At 37.5% G+C, this 21,203-nt stretch overlaps 1 protein-coding gene and 1 long non-coding RNA gene across 3 annotated transcripts; one reads left to right on the top strand and one right to left on the bottom strand.

Annotated features, from left to right (window-relative positions):
- Positions 1 to 840: 840 nt before the first annotated feature.
- On the bottom strand, positions 841 to 20,835 carry LOC100227823 (inter-alpha-trypsin inhibitor heavy chain H3). Its single transcript, XM_030283153.4, has 22 exons — positions 20,737 to 20,835; positions 16,794 to 16,817; positions 15,510 to 15,676; positions 14,389 to 14,493; positions 13,804 to 13,966; positions 13,031 to 13,141; positions 12,445 to 12,570; positions 11,896 to 12,012; positions 10,974 to 11,142; positions 10,529 to 10,654; positions 10,097 to 10,278; positions 8,938 to 9,123; positions 8,493 to 8,632; positions 7,960 to 8,114; positions 6,176 to 6,181; positions 5,420 to 5,446; positions 4,483 to 4,533; positions 4,005 to 4,118; positions 3,213 to 3,417; positions 1,948 to 2,120; positions 1,363 to 1,474; positions 841 to 1,275 (listed from the first exon to the last, which is right to left on the bottom strand). The coding sequence occupies exons 1-22, from the start codon at positions 20,824 to 20,826 to the stop codon at positions 1,146 to 1,148; spliced, it is 2,679 nt and encodes an 892-aa protein (XP_030139013.4). The 5' UTR covers positions 20,827 to 20,835; the 3' UTR covers positions 841 to 1,145.
- LOC115496960 (uncharacterized) lies at positions 1,192 to 18,427 on the top strand. Of its 2 annotated transcripts, none has more exons than XR_012057896.1 (5): positions 1,192 to 1,309; positions 1,506 to 6,596; positions 7,500 to 7,627; positions 9,468 to 11,806; positions 11,916 to 18,427. It is a non-coding gene; the product is annotated as an uncharacterized lncRNA (long non-coding RNA). The 2 variants fall into 2 exon arrangements; XR_012057897.1 differs by lacking the exon at positions 1,192 to 1,309 and having other exon boundaries at positions 1,465 to 1,614; positions 2,502 to 6,596.
- Positions 20,836 to 21,203: the final 368 nt, after the last annotated feature.

Raw genomic sequence — 21,203 nt, 5'->3', positions numbered from 1 at the left:
AAACTGCTGCTTTCAGTAAAGGATTTTGCTCCTCAGAAAGCCCTGTATCTCCCATAAATTCACCAGTAAGTATATATTTCCTCTGTTTTTTCCTCTTTGATTCTTCTGTTGCATTTTTTTTTCACCTCTACCTTTATTCTTTCCATTTAACCTATCATATATTCTATCATCTGTTTCTCCCACTACACTCCTCTTTTCTCTGTGTTCTGCATTCTAGTTTTCCACACAATTACTTTCTTTGTCTTGCTACTGTTGGGGAATTTTCTGCTTTGTCATGTGAGACCACAACTGCCATTTTGTGGCTGATTTGGTTAAAAGAAATCTTGAAGTAAATAAGAAATATGGGACGGAGAGAACATGTTTTTGTTTGGGTGGGTTTTTTTGCTTTAGAAGTAAGAGCTTGCAATTTCTTGCAGTAAAAAGTGAATACATAAATAAATGGGGCACTTGCCCTGAATGTGTTCATAAATTCTTTTATGGGAACAGAAGGAAGGAAGGGTCTTCCTCAAGAAAGATACAGTCCAAAAGAGCTATCTTTACTCAAATGTGAGTGCTGCTTTCAACTTTGATGCTTCATTAACTTATACAGATTCAGACATTCAAAAGTTAGGTTCAAATTAAAATGCTAAAATACAGAAGTCCTGGATGCCAACAGTCACCTCCTGTGCTGGCAGCAGCCCTCAGCACTGCACGTGGTTCCAAGTAGCACAGGATTATCCCAAAATATGGGCTGGGCTGTCAGATATCCTCCTGTGCTCAATTTCAAAATGCATCTGGCACATAGGTCTTTGTGAAACTGGCATGAGAATATTAAGCTGTCAGAATAACAAAACCAGGCACTGAGTACTGATACTTTTATTTAATCACTCCTGACACTCAATTATTGATTAAAAATTGGGTAGAGTTATGTTTTACAAAGTAATATTTTAAGTCAGAATTTTAAATCTAGTAAGGAGGATACTTCAGAGGATGAGGGATCCTGCAGTCCAGATTGGATCAAATACACAGTAAAACTCTCTATGAGAATCCATCATACATTGTCCTTGCTAAACATGTATGCTTATATGCTTTGAATAGATCTCATGTATTGAAAATACTGCTCTTTCAAACAAATATTGTCTGCCTGTGCATTTGGAGGAAGTTGCTTAGAAGAGACTGGAAACAATATAATCTGTGTGAACACCGTCTATCAGCCCAGCTCCATTGTCATGGACAAACCAGCAAGGAATATCAACCCCGTGTGCAGGATCTCTTCTGTAATCCTTCTGCCAGCCCCTGAAAGGGAAAACACAGCCATGGGAGTATTGAGGTAGGAGCTGCACCTGGACAAGGAATCTTGCTAAGGACTTCATTATTTTGTACCTTGTTACTATCAGTTCATTGTTTTTAACAACCATTGTGGCATCTGGTTTCTTGGGATCAGACCCAGGATGAATTTCAAGTATGGTGAAGTCAATGGGCTGGAAAAATTGTCCTAAAAAGAGAAGCTAAAATTACCATTTCAGGCATGAAAAGAGAAGCAAAGCGAACAGAAATCCCAGATTTTCTACATTCCTGTGCTCATTTCCATGTCCCTTCAGAGTTTGGATTGGATAAGCAAACACCAAGTTTCAGGTAAGGTTCAACACATGCCTGAGGCATTATTGATATTATTTTCTGTTTATAACCCAGAATTGTATCCACATCATCCGGATTTAAGTTCCAGCTTCTGAAGCACAGAACAGTCACAGCCTTTTCTAGATATCTTTCAAGATATCCTCACTTGGTGTGTTGTTGAATTTATTACACATTTTCCAAGTATTCAGCTTTTTAAAAATCAAATAATCCATGTGTTGATCTCTGAAATTTCTGGGTGTGATTATTCTCAGCACAACTACAATATTAGATCTATAAATTATGTAGCCTCATAAAGAAAGACCAGCAGGGAAACACTAAACAAAGTCATACCTAATAATCCATGGGTCTGTTCAGACAGTTTATCACTTTTCAATGTATACAGTCCCAGGAAATCTTGGTGGAGAGGATGTTTCTTCCACACTTGGTGCAAAACAACAACAAATGAGGCACCACCACCCATTGAGAGCACCAGATTTTTTTTCCTGTTAATTATCAAAGTTAAACTGAGGGAAAAAGAAAAACATGCCTTAGAACATTGTGTTTACCAGAGTTAACAGCAACAGAAAGAAATGTGAGAAGAAAAGACAAATGTAGCTTAATAAACTGAGCAGTGTTTTGTAAGAGAGAGTGTTTGCTGCTTGGTTTGCTCCATGGAGTCTCTCTGTGTATTCACAGAGGTCTTGGAATCATATTAAATGACACTGGAAAAGGCTACCTGGCCTTTAAACTTTTCAGCAAGATATTTTTAGCAAAACCTGTCCTTCAACAGCGTTACAGATAGGTTGGTGATATGTAGATACAGAATGTGGATGCTCAGTGATAAAAATTCTATTATTAAACCATCAGTTCTTTGGCTGAGTGTTACATAACACTTTTTCCTTTAGTTTTTCAGAGAAGTCAACTCCCAAACTGCCTATTTTACTGCTAGGATAGAGAAGATTTGCTTCTGATTGTGTCAGTGGTATTATCCATATGTTTATCACAATAAAAAAATCATGTGTATGAATGACAGTTTGCTCTTTCTGCTGCACTGCCAGGCCTTGAGAAGGCAGGAATTTTATTCTACACAGTGAAATGTAAAGGACCGAGGAAGAGAAAATGTTGCCTGTTCCTTCTATAAACCATTTGCACAGGTATAAATTATTCTGTAATCGATCCCATGAGAAACTGGGATACCTGCTGACAAGAAAAAAAATACCAATTCTGTAACTGCCACAAGTTCAATTTTTAAAATGGAGATTTGCTTTTGGAACGCTATTATGCCTTTGAAAGATTACACACTATGTCTGAAGTTACTCCTTAAATATTTGCAAGACACTGCTCTACAAAGCACAATACCAAATCTAGTTTTACCTTAGTCACAACAATAGAAGATCAGAGAAAAGTCTTCATTTACTTATTTCAAACAGAGGAATTTGTGAGTAATTCAGCAATTACACAACAAAGTAAAGAGCAGAATCTAGCAAGGCTTGAATCAATTGCTTTTGTAGATTCACACACAAATCTTAGAAGTATATTATTGATCAACATTTTAAAATATTTTAAGACAAGTAGAAAGTAATACAAGAGCCCAATACCCTTTCTGTAAGTCTTACCCTGCTTGTTGCAAGGTGACTGAGTCCAGCCAGGTGAAACCTGTTTTTTCATCACCATTCTGAATTGTGATCGTCTCAGGAGTTACTGTCAGCTTTACACCCAGGTGCTTATTTGCAATACCTAGTTTTCCAAAATATGTGTTTTGGATCTTTGCATCACTATTTGCTCTCTTATCACCAATAAGTTCTCCATTGACTGTGATGCCTAATACAGAAATGAAACAAATATTGTTTTATAGACTGATCAACTGATGTCAAGGAGTGTCTTGAAAATTTAGCAACTTAGAAAATTAAATATGAGTTGAAAAATAGATCAAAGTTACTTGAGAATGTTTGTACCAAAGCAAAATAAAGTTCTGGGGGTTGTTCTGTGAATTTCCACAGAGCCAACAATCATTTTGTTGAGAAAAGTTCAGTTTTTCCCAAAGCACAGAGAGTTTGTGATGGGTACAGAGTCTGAGTGACATCAGCCTCTCTTTAGCAGACATTCCACAAACTGGCAACCTAAGGATTATTTTATTGCTTCTACTACAACTCACTGAGACAAATTACTACTGTCAACCTTCCCAGTTGCCTTTAAAGTAAGTCTAAAATTTCCTTTTGCTACAAGAAGTGAAAACAGTCATGGTAACAGTAAGCTATCATAGCTACAGGACCTCCTGCTAACTTTGCTGGGGAAAAAAGCTTATGCATTACAAAGAGAGAAATAGCCTTAAAACACATTTTGTTAGAAGTATCCTGTATCAAAAAAAAAAAAAAAAAAAAAAAAAAAAAAAAAAGCCTAAAACTCACCTGTAACTGAGTCGTTTATTAAATTTAAGATAATGCCAGGGTTTTCATTGATATTGAAACAAAGGGCATCTTTTTTTTGTGGCACTGATATAATGAAGTGTGGATCTCCATCAACTGTAAAGGCAAATCACTGGTGTCTGTATAGTGATACACAGGGTCAAAGCTCCCCATGAGCTTTTAATATTGCTTAATATTTAAATTTAATAACTAAATATAAATTATTTAATAGGAAACAGGCAATTATCAACACAAAAATTACTGATGGGAGGGAGGACTGAGAAAATGACCACATATAATTTCAATTACTTGATCTTTAGAAGACATTGAAAGATGTTTAAAAAGTAAATTAAAATACTTGCCCCTTAAAAATGGCTGCTTTTATGGAAGGGAAATATTAAAAATATTCATTAGAATTGTGTGATTTAGCTTTAAATACCCTCTTCTGTTCTCCTAGACAGACACTACTCCAGCTACTCACCACTAGTATACCATGTAGGTGCTGATGCAGATGTGTAATAGAGTGGTGAAGCTGCAGAAGGAAAGAAAGTTGTTAGAAAATGGGAAATTGCATGGGCCATGTAAGATGTCAGGGAGTTAATATGCTAGGTAAATCAGTAATTGCATCCTAGTTTTTAATCTATGGAATGACAGTTTGTGTGCTGCTTTTGAATAAAAAAAAGCTTCAGGATAGATACAGATTTCACTTGTAGTTTAAATTGCTCTGAGGGTTTCCATATAGCCCAAGCAACATATCTGTAGGATAAAAATATTTCAGACTTGAGGATTAAACTATCAGCAAGGAAATGCAACATCATCCATTGAAAACTTCTGACTTTTTGATATTTGGGGTGGTTTTGTTTGTTAGTTTTACTTTTTTTTTTTTTTTTTTTTTTTTTTTTTTTTTTTTTTTTTCCTCCAGAATGTATTTAAGTCTTTTCAGTGAAGACTTGAAAAAACTAGAGACTGGCATCCAGAGAAAAAGCATAACTGTAACTCTTCCATTTCCAGGATTGCCCAGCCAGCAATTTGGTGCATCAGTTGCTCTCTCTTGAATAAAACAGATGCTTTTTGCACAAGTGACTGAACATGTTAATTTAGCCAGAGATGCTGACATCACAGTCCTTTGCTTTATATAATTCCAAAGGAAATGCAGAATTAAATCCATACTCTGTTCTTGGGAAACAGCTTTCAGGGAAAAATGGTGGTTTGATGAACAGGTATTTTCTCCTTACAAACTATTTAGCTGAAACTTTGTCACCTCATATTGTTCAACCTTTAAGTGTCTTTTCAGCAGTGAGCAGAATTTGGTAGTATTTGCTAAAGTCCAGTTGTACTGCCAGAAAAGGCACCTCTGCCTCTGGTGATTTCAGTTGATAGATCCTGCTCTGTTCAGAAAAGTAAGTTAAATTACTTACCCATCAAAGGACCTGTGAACATCCCTGCTTGAATGAAACAAAATGTTATTTTAGAGGCTACAAAGAATGAAAACCAATCTCACCCACTTCATTCCTTCTACCTTCAAAACCCAAAAGTCTTGTAAGTATGTATCAATTTCTAAATATTATAAGGTAAAAATGTAGTCAAAACAGTTTCTTTAACAGTGCTACAAAGCAACAATATTGAAGGGGCTGAAAGCACACCCTGCTTTCCAGCACAAATATAACATCTCCAAAGAGTACAGGGCTGGCTCTCTCTGGGACTGGGACAACCTGTTATTCTCTGATCCCTCTGTGCCACCTTCTTCTAAACTGCACCTATGGGAAGGAAGAATTGCCTGCCTGGTTCCACATTTTTCTACTCTTCTGCTCTTTGTACATCTGAAATTCTGTCAGGGTGTTTCTGTGCTTTAGAAGTGGCACTCATGGCATGAATGAAGATATCTTTGTATGAGATTGCCACCTGGAAGGCCCCAGTGGCAGCCCTGGAGAGCAGCTGACTTGTACTGGGCCTGAATTCCACAGTGGTGGGATGCTGCAATCATCAGAGACAGGAACTGAACTGAAACCACTATTCACAAACTTATCCATCTGAAAAGTTGTATATCTATTCATAATATAATCTTGATTAATGCTCCATGAACTTTAGGAAAATATTGCATCCTAGATCAAATAAGTAATGTAGAAAATCCATGTCTAAAAATATTAAGTAAATTTAATAAGAAATGTACATACCTTCAGCTGTTGCCATGGGCAGATAAGAAGTAATAGGAAGAAAAAAGAAATTTACAGTTTCAGTTATACAATTAAACAGGAGAGATTCTGACTCTAATAAAACATTTTAAAACAATTAAAACTGTTTGAAAACACAACCAGCTATCTTCAGTATTTTGTAATGACATTTCTTCCCAGTGGTACAACTCAGTATTTGTAGGTCAAACAGGAACATACTGAAAGTAAAAAGCTGTTATATGGGGCAGCAGAACTGCAATTTATTATGTATGGGACAAGAGCTCTATTTTGAATGGCTTTATGCTGTGCCATACCTATATTGCAAAATGTTACTTACTGTTTTGTGGTTTTCCAGGCATTTGGATGATTATGTTAATGCTGACTGGATGATTGAATACATTGATTTGTGAACTGAGACTTCAGGGTGAGTAAAATTGGGGTTTTTTTCTTACATGGGGGCGTGCTTTGACTGTTTTCTTCTATTACTGCTCTATATACCTATATATAGAGAGGATTTACTTGGAAAAGGGTTCAGAAAAGAACTTTTGTACTACAAATACCTGGAAAGGGAAAGCAAAGAACTGAAGATGATTGAGTGGATGCCACTTCTGTCAGATGTTTGGGGGTTTCCATTTTATGGAGACCAGCTTAAACTTTAAAGTCATTATGCTGTGTAGTGACTTGAGTGTTAAATTAATCATGAAGGGGTTTTATGTCAGTATTCCATTATGAGAGTCATGAAACATAATGCAAAAATTTATCAGCAGAATGCCTGAAGAATGATTCAGATTTGAAGGGCACTTAGCAATTCACTGGTTTCAGGACTTACTGCAGCTGAAAAAACCTCACCAATCTCCAGTATCTCTGTTATGCTAAAATGTCTTAAATTCCCATGCCAAAATCAGGAGATTAGAAAGTTTTTCATCTAGAAGGCAGCAGAGAGCCCACACAGAAATTCCAAGGAACTTTCAGGGGTTCTAAACAAAAATTGGAGAAAAAAATAAAGGATGCTGGTAGAAGAGACTGGAAAGCCTTTGTCACCTGTGGGATGAGGGTGGCTCAAACAATACCTGGGGATGAAGTTAGGATGGCTGGGGGACACACTGAGCAGAGAACACTGCCTTGCTTGGCCAGAAAGCAAGGAGGAATAGAGAATGTGTTACACAGGGGTTAAACAGAGAGGCTGACTGTAGGAAAAAGAATGTTTCACTGAGCAAGGAGTTAATAATTAGCTAAAGTATCAGAGGAGTTGAAAACAAATTGTGTGCTTTCAATATAATTGCTTCTCTTTCTGCAATATGTAATATGACTATTGTGTTTTACATAGGAAATCTCAATCTTTTTACAACCTGATATATCCTGCCTGAAGAAGAGCTCATGCAAATTTTCCCTTTTCATGTGGAAACAGGTTACTACATCTATCCCTAGGCTGAAGTATGTAGAAAAATAGTGATGGTAAGTCATCTGAATATAGCTGGATTATTAGATTAGAAACGCTTCTTGGCTTCCAGGGTCTTTTTCTATAGTAGTTTTTCTATTTAGTGTAAAATACATTTATATTAAATTTATAGTACTTTGCCCATATGATTTAGTAATGAAGGATATTTTGATGGAAATGAGCTTTACAATGAGAAGTAATTTTTCATAAACCACACACATGCCAGGCTTGTAAAGTAGATTTTGCAGATACTTATTTAAAACTGTGCCCACATGAAGCCTTTCTTTAGGGTAACATCAAAGGAACTCTTAGCTTCTCAAATACAGTACAGTTGTGAAGATGTCTATACCTTCAGTGGGTTTATCAGCAATCCCCTCTTCATTGTCATTTTCTTCTGGTTTTGTTACCACCATGGATGTCAGTGGTGTTACAAACTTGTACAGTAGTGAGAGAGCCAGGGCTTGAGCTGTAAGGTTCTCCTTTTCTTCTCCTGTGGCTGTAATGCTGAATACAGGAAGAAACTCCCAGCATCAGTGATTGCTGAATCACTCACCACACTTCAGATTACATATTTCAAAGTAAAGTCATTTCTCTGCAGGTAATTTATCAATGAGATGTAACTTACAGTCTAAGAGCACTTCTCACTCTACTGGCTGTCCAAGAGAAAGGCAAAACTGCGCTTTATACTTGCAATAATTTCAAACTGTTTCAAATGCAACCTGAAACATGAATACAGAGGCTAGGGAAGGGAGTAGGTTGATGGATTTGCCTCACTGATTTTTATGCTTTCCCACTGGCACCTCAGTGCGATGTCAATGTCAGCTTCACATCCTAGAAACTGCAGAAGTCAGAGAGTTAAGGTATTATTCCAGGTATAATTACAGTTTTTCCAAGAGCTGTTCAATGGTAAGATAAGCCCAGAGCCTTTCAATGTACTCTCCAAATATGTATTGTTGTTCTTGGAAAGCCTGAGCTGTTTGCTCAGCACCTTGCTCTGTAGTGTATGACAGGGCGTTGTGAGCCTGTTGGGAGTGAGAATGTTCTCTGTATCACAAGTAGCCAGGGACTGACAGAACTTCCCAAAAATTAAGACCTTCACACATGAAAATCTTATGAAATTGAAAACATGTCTGGTTTTATGCCAGAAAATTGCCAGTGTTGTGAGAGGAATTTTGTCCCATTGTTTCTGGGAATTTTAGAGATGTACACTACAGAACATAACCCAGTATTCCACATTCACATTGCATTTTTGTTCATCACAATGGAGGCAAAAGAAATATTCAGAGATTCTGTGTAGCTTACATAAGTCAAAGAAATTCATACTTACACCTTCACCTCTTACATCTACAGACAAATGGTTTTGGTTGCTGTCCACAAAGCGCCCAGCCACCACAATCTCAGACCCATCATAGAAATGCTTAAAGCTGTTAGTAGTTAGGTCTGATATTTCATTTTCTGGGTAGTTTAACTCCACATCTATGAGCATGGGATTTGACACCTCATCATAAAACCCCTGTAGGATTGAAAGAAAAAAATAAAACATGTAATTATCATTGTTTCTTCAATTCATGGGTAGATCTGTAACCACAAACATCCTGCTATTTCAGCAATGAAAGCTAAAAGTGTATTTTATAAAAAATATTTAGATATTTAGTTAAATCTCAGAGTGCAAGGCCTAGAAATCTACAAATAATGGAAATAAGAAAGAACATACAAACTCTTCAGTCTTGCTAAGAGAAAGGAAGAATATTTGAGAATAATTTGCTGTGGATGATGAGTTCCATCAATATAAATGAAGAGGCATACCAAGCCTCCTGTTATTTGATAGAGATAATTTTCTACACCTCTTCTCTGCAGAGATTGACATGACATCATAATCAAAGGAGACTGGGTATTTGATCTTACCAGAGATTGCAATGAAATCTAATTCTTTGGTGAATTCTTTGAATGGCTGATACTGGAATGTGAGAGTGAAAAAAGGCAACTCTGTATGGCCTGTACCAGTTTCCATGTCTTATACAACTCTAAAATGCCTCAGGAGTGTGGTAAGATACACCTGCTTGCAGTGAATTTCTTCAGAAAGGATATCTAGAGCTTTATGATTTGTTACTCTTCTTGTCCCTTGACATGACATTAACCATATGATCTGTGAGGTGCAGAGATATAATGACTGCAGCAATTCCACCAGAGTGTCCTTCAGAACTGTGACTTGTGTCACCCTATGCCAAGTTTTAAACTTCCTGCCATAGCCCACAGTATGTCCCTACTGTCCCCGCACTTCCTGCTTATATAAGGGAAGGGGAAAATTAAATGCAACTAAAGGTCTCTTCCAACTCAAACTGTTCTATGATTTTATGATCACAGCAGACTCTAGAGCATCTCAGAATCATATTACATGCTGGGATTTTGATTATTTGAAAGTAAGAACATGAATAGTTATCTGACCTACTGTATCTGTGATCACATGTACATGGTAATTACTTGACCTGAAGCTGCAAAGCTGCATCAGAGTCAGGGTAAATCCGACGGGCCAATCCTTTATTCTCCAGTGCCATCCTCTCCAAGAAGCCATAGTCGACACCACTGCCAAAGCCAAGATTGTATAAGGTGTATCTCCCATCAATGGCCTTCTTCACTGCATTCTCAATCTCATGAGTATTTGATAGACCTGCATCAAACCAAGAAATGTTTGAGTTGTTTTCAAAATAGATAACATGATCACAAAATCAAATGTGACTTGGCATGTTCAGATTTCTTAGGAGACATTACCAAAATCTTGATTTAGTACTATGATGCTGGTATAATAGAGTTCAAATCATGAAAGTATCCAGAAGTCAAAGAGGAAGGCCATTTTTAACTAGCATTTTTTTTTGTCAGTTAATGAACTATCTTTATTATTCCATCCAGCACAAACTTACCTACATTTGGCTGGCCATCTGTTAACATGATAATTATAGAAGCACTTCTCTTGGGCACAAGGTTTTCTTCATGAGCAGCATTCAGAATATCAATTCCTCTCATCAAACCACCATGTAAATTTGTCACTATGAGGTAGATATAGAAATTTGGGTTCAGCAAGGGCTGTCAAGATAAAGGTCCATTTTTCACTGGTGTCTGAAGAGATTTCATTACAGTAAGGAAATGAAAGACTTGGATTTACAAGCAGGGGGATGTCTAGATAGAAAAGTACCTGGACTTTGGAAGCATAAAGAGAAATAGGTGTCATTTTCTGAGTAAAACTGAACTTCAGGAGTGCCTCATCAGCGATCTGAAACCCCAACACACTGTAGCATTGTGTTCACAGAATCAATCAATAAATTAACGTACACAGTGACCTACTGGCAAGGTCAGTCAAGTACTTACAGCCTTGAGCAGAAATGTGCTGAACAAACTTCCTTGCTTCATCCAAATTCTCAGGAGTGGCCTTGATTAATGTTTCTTTCCAGGTAGATATTTCACTATCAAATAATATGATATTGAAGAAGTCATCTTCTTTAATGTCATCTAGGATTTTTAGCAGCGCTTCTTTTGTCTGTAAGGCAAAGAGATTTAAATACATGATTCAAAATGTAACAGAATATGTGTTTACAGATTTTGCATCATTAATCTCTCAGCATTGGGCTATTTTTTACTCCTACACAGTATATATTGAAAAACTTCTGAGCATGTTCTGTTCTTGCCAATCCCTGTGTCAATTTCAGAGTAACCGTAGGGCAGTCAGCTGCAATAACATCTGGTAAATCTTTGTAGCTGAGATGAAAATCAGGTTTCCCGTCATGGTTGGTTGCTTACACTGAGATAAGCTGGCATGGCAAATGGGTAGCTAGGTTAGTGGAGAAGCTCATAAACAAGCATGCCTGAATATTTTGATGCAGCACCAAAGCCTGAAAATTCTGAACACTAGCTCAGTCATAACTCTGAAAAGAGCTGCTGCTTCCCAGATACAGAGTGAACAGAGAAAATGCACATAATCTGTATACATGGCTTATTTTGGAACTGTCAAGCGCACACAACAGCACTCTCTGGAAATGTTGATATTTAGAGTTTTGACCTAATGACATTTATAAGTAAATATAGGCTAAATGTATAGATTTTTGCTCTACAGCAACACTGCAAACTAGTACATCTGGCAGTGGGCATTAGAGAGGTCACACCATTGAGCCACTTCGCTACAGCTTGAGCAGCACATGTGCACTGTAAGGCATCGTGTTCCTTCCAGCAGCATCTCCCTCCCAGCACTGTTCCAGCTCTTTCATTGAAACTCTACAGTAATGTAATAACTCACTTGTTCTATTTCTCTTCCAGACATTGAGCCACTAGTATCCAATACAAAAATAATATTCTTGGACAACTTCGGAAGATTTGTTGGTGCAAAGAAGTGTACAAAATAGCCATTGACAATCTGAAAAAGAAAATGTTAAAAAAAACCCCACACCACCACCAAAAATTTGGTACATTATAAAGGTAAAACAGATAAAGGAGATATTACTCTCATTTAATGACTAGCCTCTGAGTGGCCTAAAAGGTTTTAATGGCCCTGATCAGTCTCACCTCTGTCCATGGGCCCAGGAGTGTCACTGAAGTGCAAGACTGGGCCTTTAGTCCCTGGCTGAGCTACAGTGTCAGAACAGCTACAGTGTCAGTCTCCAGCTGTGTCCCAGTTATACTGTTCCTATCCATGGACTCCACTGTTTTGGATCCCACCCTGAAGACTGACTCCTGCTCCCACTCAGCTGCCTGTTCCTTAGGAAACAACTGGCCCCCGCTGCCCCCTGACCTTTACTGTGCAAGTTACACTGTTCAACAGTTCAGAATTTCAAGTTGTTAGACTTACCTGCAAATTATCTGGAGTTGTTCTCTTTACATCATATCTTACAGTAAAATCCCCATCCAAGACAGACTCTGAGCAATTTGCACATGTTCGCTGCTGATCGAGGGTTGGCTTGAAAGAGATATGGCCCTGAAAAAAAAAACCTTCCTTAGATCTGAACCTTAATAGCTGAAAATCTTCTACAGAACACATCTGCAATTTTAAAAATATTTATTTTCACAGACATAAGAACAACCTGTTTTATTGGGTTAGCCACTAGATTGTACATATCCATATGTACTTAGAAATTTATTGGTGGTAACTGAAACATGAAGGCTGTTATCCATAGCTTTCTCCATACGCTTACTTCCTCATCTGCCTTGGGTCAGCTCTTCACTCTGAACAACACCTTTGATCAAGCTGTTGTATGTATTTAGGAATTCTACCACCCCCATACAAGGGAAAAGAATTACTTGTTAGTAATTCAGTTTTTCTGTCAGAGGTAATCTTGCTAGTATCCGGGTTTCCTCTTGCTGCCATTGCTAGCACTGAAATTATTATCTCAAAATTACAACCATAAGTTAATAATGGAATGCAGTAATCAATGTACCTTTTTTCCTGAAAAAGTTTTTTTAATGGTATTTTGTAGCTCATTGGTGATGAATGTTCCTTCTGCTTCCAGCTCAGTGATACCCTGGGGCTCAAAGATATCTACTTCAATCTGAAATATTAATTGAAAATTTATTGTCATTAATACATCAACTCAGCCATTTACAGCAGGATCAGCAACTACAGATGTGAAAGAGGGATTTTAATAAATATAAAGAAATTTACTTTTGTAATTCATCATGGCAGTCCAAATCTACACTTGTGTGAATACATCTTGAGCCAAAGAGGCTTTTTCAGAAGTTAAAAACAAAGCTAGAAATAAATAAACTTTAATATAAATATGACTTGTTGGAAAACTAGATAGTGGTATCCCATTGAGGCAGATAGGCAGAAAAAGCTGCAGTATTGCAGAATATGACATATGCATCACTGTGATTTAAAGATGGTGTTGTTTCACAGTGGTGTGAGAAAGCTGGAGTTTATCTATAAGGATGCATACAATTACTCCAAGGCATTATAATATTTTTTTCAGGTTTTCATACAAGATTTCATTTTGAATGCTCAGTACATGAGCAAATTTGTCAGGTTTACAAGTAAAAGCCTGCACTAAAGCATACTGATGACTGCTCCCCATGGAACTCATGAGAAATGTTATCATGGCCTTTAGCTCACCTGTGAACCAATGGGAATGACCATGGTACTTCACTTTCAACAGATATGCAGAATTCCATCATCTCTTAAATTACAGTCAAATTTGATCAGTTTTCCATTTACCTCAAAATCTTTGACAAGCTGCTTTGGTTTTACTTTGATGAACATTTCATATTTTCCAAACTGTCGCTTCAGCAGTTCCTCGTATGTGAGTTCAAAAGTGACTGTACTGGCTGCTTTAATGTTGACTGAGACAGCGAATTTTTCTGTTTTTCTTCCTGAAGCTCTGTATTTAAATGGGTGGGAAAAAGATCTTTATCTTCTTTCACAGTATCTATTGTTGGTGGCATATGTTTTTCAAAAAGAAGTAAAATAAAGATGGGAATTTTGATATACTGCTAAAAATAATCAATCAATACTCAAAATCATACTCAGCCTGAAAAATTTATTCAAGTTCCTCACTGAGCTTAATCCCAGGAATAGTCCCACAAAGCCAGTGAAATTTGCAGGAACAGCCTTTCCATAGTTGCAGACAGTGCCTGTGCAGTCAGAGGCTGTATTTTCTTTCTACATTTTGTGCTACAATAACTATAACTTAATGATTGTTCTTTTGTGCCCTAATGTCAGCAAAGTGCCAGAACACAGCAATTCCAATCTCACAGTCTGCTATGGAGTGATGGTGTGGAAGCAGCAAGACGTGATCCTTACTTGACAAGACCAGCAGTCTGTCCTCTTGAAACAGCCTTCTCATATTGCTTTTTTGCAGCTTCTTTTTCCTTTATAGTTCCAGGATAGGTGACACCATCAATTGTCCTGCACATTAAAAGTCCTAGTTCAGTTGAAGGTTACTACAGGAATTCTCCCTTTATTGATTTGTTTGCTAATAATCACTTTCAGAGACCTGCTATTGCCAAGATTTGGGCCCTTTCACTGAAGCCAGGCTCCTCAGAGAATTCAGCTGGAATGAAGAGCTCTGTGCTCAGTATCATGGAAGTATGATAAACCAATTTTTACTTTGAATTAGATCAAAACTGGGCTACAGCAACACAACTTACACCTATAGTCCTATACTTCAGCATCTTCACCATCTCATCTCATCTAATGGCAAACCAACTCTGTGGATGTGACTCAACTCTCCAGATGTCATAATCTACAGAGGAGCATTTCATCCTGGAACTCCTTAGAGGACTTAGCAGCAATTTCTCATCACCTCTTTCTACCAAAAAAAGTTCTAAAATGCATTATGGGTGGTTGTGTCCTAAAGCTACTACTCCTCCTCACTGGAGATAAAGCAGCCACAGTGTGATTAGCAGAGATGGATGTGCTTAACTGAATCAAACCTCATCATGGTGGAGAACTGCACATGATTGCAACTAAAGGTACAAATGTAATGGAATAATTCTGCTTTCTGCCTTTCATTCAAATATGATTTTTAAATGAAGAGATAAATTAAGCTATAATGCCATCAGGGAAATTAAGTAATGGAACTTTCCTGGTTTGATAATACCAGAGTAAGTAAGAGGCATTTCTGCATTTCTGAAAAGGTGGATGAATCTGCAGGAAAGGTCCCGCATTCCCTAAGGTTCCCTTCTATTCATGATGATGAATAGAAGTAATTGAAAATTAGTCATCTTTTCTACAGATATACCAATGTTTGCCTTTCTCCACATATCTTGCATGTTAAGTTAATAGTACCAGAAAATTACCCAGGAGGTGTTTAGAAATCTATTCAAATAGCAAAGGAAAAATGAACATTTGGGTTACATTTCTCCCATCTGAATTAGTAGAGATTTTTAGTCTTCTTTAACAATCTTGTAAAGATTACACACATGCTGAAGTTGGTAATGAAGGCTGTCTTAGGGAGTTCAACATCAAAGAAGACTTCTTTGGGCACATTCCCACGATTGACAGCTCGACTGGTGATGACATTGTGTGCAAAGCGGGAAGTTATTTTACTATCAATTTTCATGCTACAGATTTCCATCCCATTGACAACCTGTACATTGAGAAATGAAAAAAAAAACAAACAAAAAGAGCACGCTCATGTGTGTGTTAATCAGTTGTGATTATATTTTTTAAAAGAAATCACAGCAGGACATTGATCACTCCAAAGCAAAAAGAAAGACCTAATATAAGAACTGGAGCACTGCTGTGTTTCCTTGGATATCTATTTCACTGACATGCAGTGCTATTCCACAAGTCGTAACTATAGACTTTAACAAAATACTACCACCATAGCAAAAATACTGCCATTATAGGAATAGTTTTTTTCTCTACTGAGAGAGTGACTTTCTATGGTTATTCAAAGAGCACAGCTCTTTACTGATGCCTCACTGTATTAATGACTATAGTCATCAGAGGAATGGGTGACTCCTTGAGCAGGGATGTAAGTAATCCTCTTGTTTTAAAATAGCCCAAATGCCTCCAAATTCCATTTTATGTTATTCTCAGCTTCCTCCCAGCTGGAACTCAGTCTTTTTTAAACAAGGAAATGGGCAAGGCAAACTTATTTTCTTTGAATGTTCAGGTATAAGGTTTCTGGACACTAAGTGAAATAATGAGTAACAACAGATGTTTCCATTAGGAATTCCACAACTTGCAGCAGAAGCAGCACTGGAAAGAACCTTGGAGGTTTTATGCTGGGTCTGATCTCTGCTGATTGATTAAGAAGGTCCCCAAACAATCAAAGCATTTAAGCATTGCTGAAGGGGAATCCAGGTGCCAAGTGGAATCAGCCCCAGAGATGAGGCCTCTTGCCTTCCTTAGCAATAACTGCAACATAAAAATAAGAACAAAACCAACATAGAATGAAAGTCTATTAGAGATGCAGAGGTAACTTCAAAACAACTTGGGTATTTATTCAAATACAATGAGATTAAAAGGAATTTGTTCATTCTCTTTCCTTGTCCAGGAGCTTCTACCAGAGCTTGGAAAGAAACTGTCTAGTTAGTCCTACAGCCTAAAACAGGCAGCTCTGGGCTGTTTTCCTCGTCACACACTCAGAAATATCCATTTGCTCAGACTGGACTCACAGAAACATTTTGTGAACACAGTAAGAGTATTCTTATCACTATAAAATCTTGGTAGCTGAGACAAAACCAAACCTTACTCACCAAGTCATTATCAGCATTTCGCTTCTGTAAAAGAAAAAAAGGAGAAAATCATGACTTAGGTAGGAATAAATCTCTTAGCATCCGTGTAGTTGTTACAAGTCAAAAGAAGTCTAGGAGAAGAAAGGCTTGAGAAAGGTCTTCATTAATAAACTGAAGTAAATTTGAGGGAAGAGCAACTAAGGGATGTGAGGCAGGTTGGAGTTATTTTGCTTATGGCATTCCCAGCTTTGTTTTTCATTTGATGCTAGTGTATCTTAAATACTGTGTTTTTGAAAGGTAAGTTAAACTTCAAATGTTGCTCACTTTATATTTTGCTCATGTGACACAAAAGGTGTCTTCTTCCAGCTGAAAAAAAACATTGACCCTCGAAATATGAGGGAGAATGAGAGGAAAAGAGGCTCAAATGCTCAGTGCCATTTATAATTAAATGTCATTGAGACTAAAGAACACACTAAAATCTGTTTAATAGGTCTTCCTTGAGTAAGGGTTGGCTTTATGTGACCTCAAGTAAAACCAAACTATCTTGTCCTCAAAGCAATATCTTTTTCTTGAGAATTTCTAGATCTGGGTCCTGCAGTACATATTTTCTTTTCAAACTTATTCTCCTCTGGAAGAAATAAAATCATTGTATCAAAGCATAAAAACCCAGTTTACACAGATTTTTTTCCTGTTACACAAATCCAATCAGGTGATGCAGCCTTACATTTTCTTCAGACTCCTAAATTTTTCCCATTTCAGCCCACCAGCCTCTCATCCTAACATGACCAGGTAGGAAGGTAATTCAGCAGGATTAGATAGAGGAGGCTGTCACTACAAAAAGCTGCATGGAGGGGGGAAAAATAATTAGTTAAAATGTTTTTGGGGTTTTTTTTTCCCCCAATATTTGCTCCCAGAGTAGGTGCAAATATCAGAAGCTGTATGACAGTACCTCATACTCTGTTCTGAAAGAGAGGACATGCATTAAACAAACTTCCTGAGTGTAGTTAAAATAACAGCTTGTGTAACTCAATTCCCATCAGCTCAGCTGCAAACACCTTATCTCATCTGGCTCCAAGAGCCTCGGGGGTCACATTTTGTGGAATCGTGTTTACCTGCCCCACCAAAGGCAGGGATAAGGACACAACAAATCAGACACATATCTCAAGTACACTTAAGGCTTTCAGTACCTTTCCCAGTTGGACTGAAATACAGAGGGTTATTTTTTGTTTATTTGGGGTTCTTTTCAAGACACTATATTAAATCTGTGGTAATGCAAGGTTTGAGGGAGGAGGCTTCTCTTCAGCTGTAAGAGTCTGGCAAAAAATGTCAGTGTGGATTCCTTTATGTTCATCTTTCAAACTGTTACTGCCATCCATATGATTTCTGTGTGTCCATCTCTCCTTTTCACAAGCATATATGGATTCCTTTAATGTCAGTATAGAGTGTGCATCAACAGAAATCTGACTTTTCCAATATTGGAAATATTTTTTCTGTATCCATACTGTTATTACATCTTGTCATTTCCCCTTACAATACACAAACTCAGGTATGCACCCTGGGAAACAAAAAGCTGGAACTCTGCAAAATGTCAGTTTGTTTGGTACAAACTTTTCCTTACAGTGGCATTACCACACAGTTTATACAAAATACAAAAATATATATATATATATTTGTGTAAATTATAAAGTATATTTGTATATAGCTACAAATTCTGCAATTCTGACTACTGCTTCCAAACTGAAAGATACTGTACCTGCATTTGAGTTTTATAGAATTGATGTTGTGCACATTCTTTATCAGAACCATGGCTTCAATGGTAGTTTTAAAGGAGTTCTATTTTGATTCTGTAAATATTTTGAGGGGTACTCTGCAATTTCCATTGAAACTACAGAAAAATCTCTCTGTGAAAGGCACTACTGACATTGCAGTTGAGCTGATCTCCAGTAATCCAGCTGGACATCACCCAGCTACCTGCTCTAGCTGACCCTGGTTTGCAGGGTTTGGGAGGCGATTACGTGACTCTAAGTCTGTAATTTTGTTTTGGGTTTTTTCATTTTTAATGATTCACTTTAGTGTAACTTGAGCCATCGCTAACATCAAGGTCATTCTGAGCTCTGTGGGCCAAAAGCAATAGTGTGCCAATCAAAATGATTATGCAATTCTAGACTAAAATGAGAATTAACATCCTCTACCTGGGTAGTTGTTACTTGATAAAATGTTTCTCTATTATTTTCACATATTTGCCAGTTGCACTGATTATTAGAATTTTATTATTTTTCAGTTGTGCAATAGCAACAAACTTTTGTTTAATACTGTTTTGCTCTGGCAGCAGGAAAAACTAGAGGTGCAAAAAGTCTACAGAAATTGGAAAGTAAAAGAGAAATTTGAACTCCCAAGAAAACACAGAGGGAAAAGAGGACTCCATTACAGTAGCTGCTGAAAGAAGCTCTGATTGTACAGCTTGGGAAACTAAAGCACAGCACAACTAGAAGACTCAGCAAAGATTGTACAGTTATCTTGAAGCGACCTCTGGGAATCCACAACACTGAATGAGGTATTTGCATCTATCCCTAAATGCTACATAGGAAAACAAGGCATGAAAATGATCTCTGCATCTACAGCAACACTGAAGATTTCATCACCCCAAGTGATGCCAACTGGGTGTCACAGAGAAGAGCCCATAATGCAGTCCATAGGAACAGGGTGTGCCAGCACACACAGGGAGGTCTGATGCGGATTTTTGTTCCATTTTCAGCAGAATTGGGTCTGCCAACTGTGTCTACCTGGCTGTGGCTCTAAAAGCAGCTTTGACAGCTTAAAGGTCACCAGACAGCCAGAATTCCAGCCATGCTTCAGCACTGGGTACTGCTTGCTCAAAGGGGCCAAGACACTGATGGGCACCAAGACCTTCACCCTACAGAGCAATCTCCACCATTTCAATCAAATCACATTTGCATGAAGTACCAAAAAAACCTGGGAGAATCAAGTGGCTTTTCCACAGTGCTCTGTTATGGATGGATGGTGCATTCACAGAGCTTTGGCAGTTTTCCATTTAGAAAGGCTTTAGCATTGTAGAGAACATAGAGAACCCCAGACACTACAGTAATCAGAAGGAAAAAGCTACATTATATCTGGGATATAATAATTATATCTTATTATTCTTAATAATAAGAATCCCTGGCATTTCCAGTTTGCAGCATTAGATCTCACATTGACTCTTAAAAGTTAGACATGTTACTATCCTGATTTTCAAAGAAAAAGTCTTAGCAAAAATCATAATCTAATCAACAGCAATCAACTGTAAATTGTTTTGTCCTGTTCTACCCAGTAACTCAGAATGCTCCCTAAAGAGATTTGCCCTCCATGGCTTTTCAGAGTTCACAGCCACTGAGAAAGGGTGAAATAATTTATGGGGGTGAGGAGTAGTGGCCTGCAAGATAACCAAAGAAAATTAGGCAAAACATCAGGCAGCACTGCCTTACTCAGAGATCCCGCCAAAACCAGAATGGCTCCTTTGAGAGATGTATCTCATGTTGTGGTAACATGTAAATCTTTTGAGAAAAATCCAACCATGTCATTTGGACAGTGGGCCTTTATCTCGATGCCATGTTTTCTGCTTCTTAGAGCCATCTTTTCACTTGTGTTCCTTAAAAGGTGCCAAAGTCAGTTCTCTGGCAGCACTGATTGCTTTAAACATTTAAATATTTTACTAAAATATGTCACCATTACGTAGTTATGACAGGGGAAAAAAAGAGGGAGAGAAGAACTTCACAGCTAATTGAAAACTGAGGCTGATTAGAGATCAACAAGTCTGAGTTCCAGCTTTTATCCTGTGTCCAGGGGTACCAGAGAACACAGAGCTCCAGCTGCCAGCATTGTATGAACTGATAAATGCTGATAAACTGCAAGAAATTAATTTCTGAGGAGTGGGAGACCCACAACCCACACATGGTTGATTACTTACCTTGATGTTTCTGACATGTGTTAGCAAAAAGTCTGAGGATGCAAAGGCAGGAATTAATAATAAAATACAAAGCAATAGATTATTTTCCATTTTGGAAAAAAAAGTGAGGTTCCAATTGGAATGATATGCATAAATATATAAAGCTTTGTTTACCTAGTGTTAATAAATAACCCAATGACAGAAGTAGGATTAAGCATTAGGCATTTGGGGAAAATCAGGTTCTGAATTTTGAATTAGTATAATCTACAGAATACTGTTAGAAAATCTGTTAAAGAATTTACAGAATATTTCAGCAATATGTCTTATATGTAATAGCTCCAAAGAGAAATTCAAAGCCATTTCGGTACTGGCAAGTGAGATTAATCTCCACCCCATATCCACTTTTTTCCCAAATGAAAACTGTCATCTTTCTGATACTTCCTTAAAGGGTTTCCCTGGCTCAAATTTACTGCAGCCATAACAAAGCT

Source organism: Taeniopygia guttata, chromosome 12 (assembly GCF_048771995.1).
Source record: "Taeniopygia guttata chromosome 12, bTaeGut7.mat, whole genome shotgun sequence".
Taxonomy (NCBI): domain Eukaryota; kingdom Metazoa; phylum Chordata; class Aves; order Passeriformes; family Estrildidae; genus Taeniopygia; species Taeniopygia guttata.
This window is presented reverse-complemented; position numbering and strand designations above follow the sequence as displayed.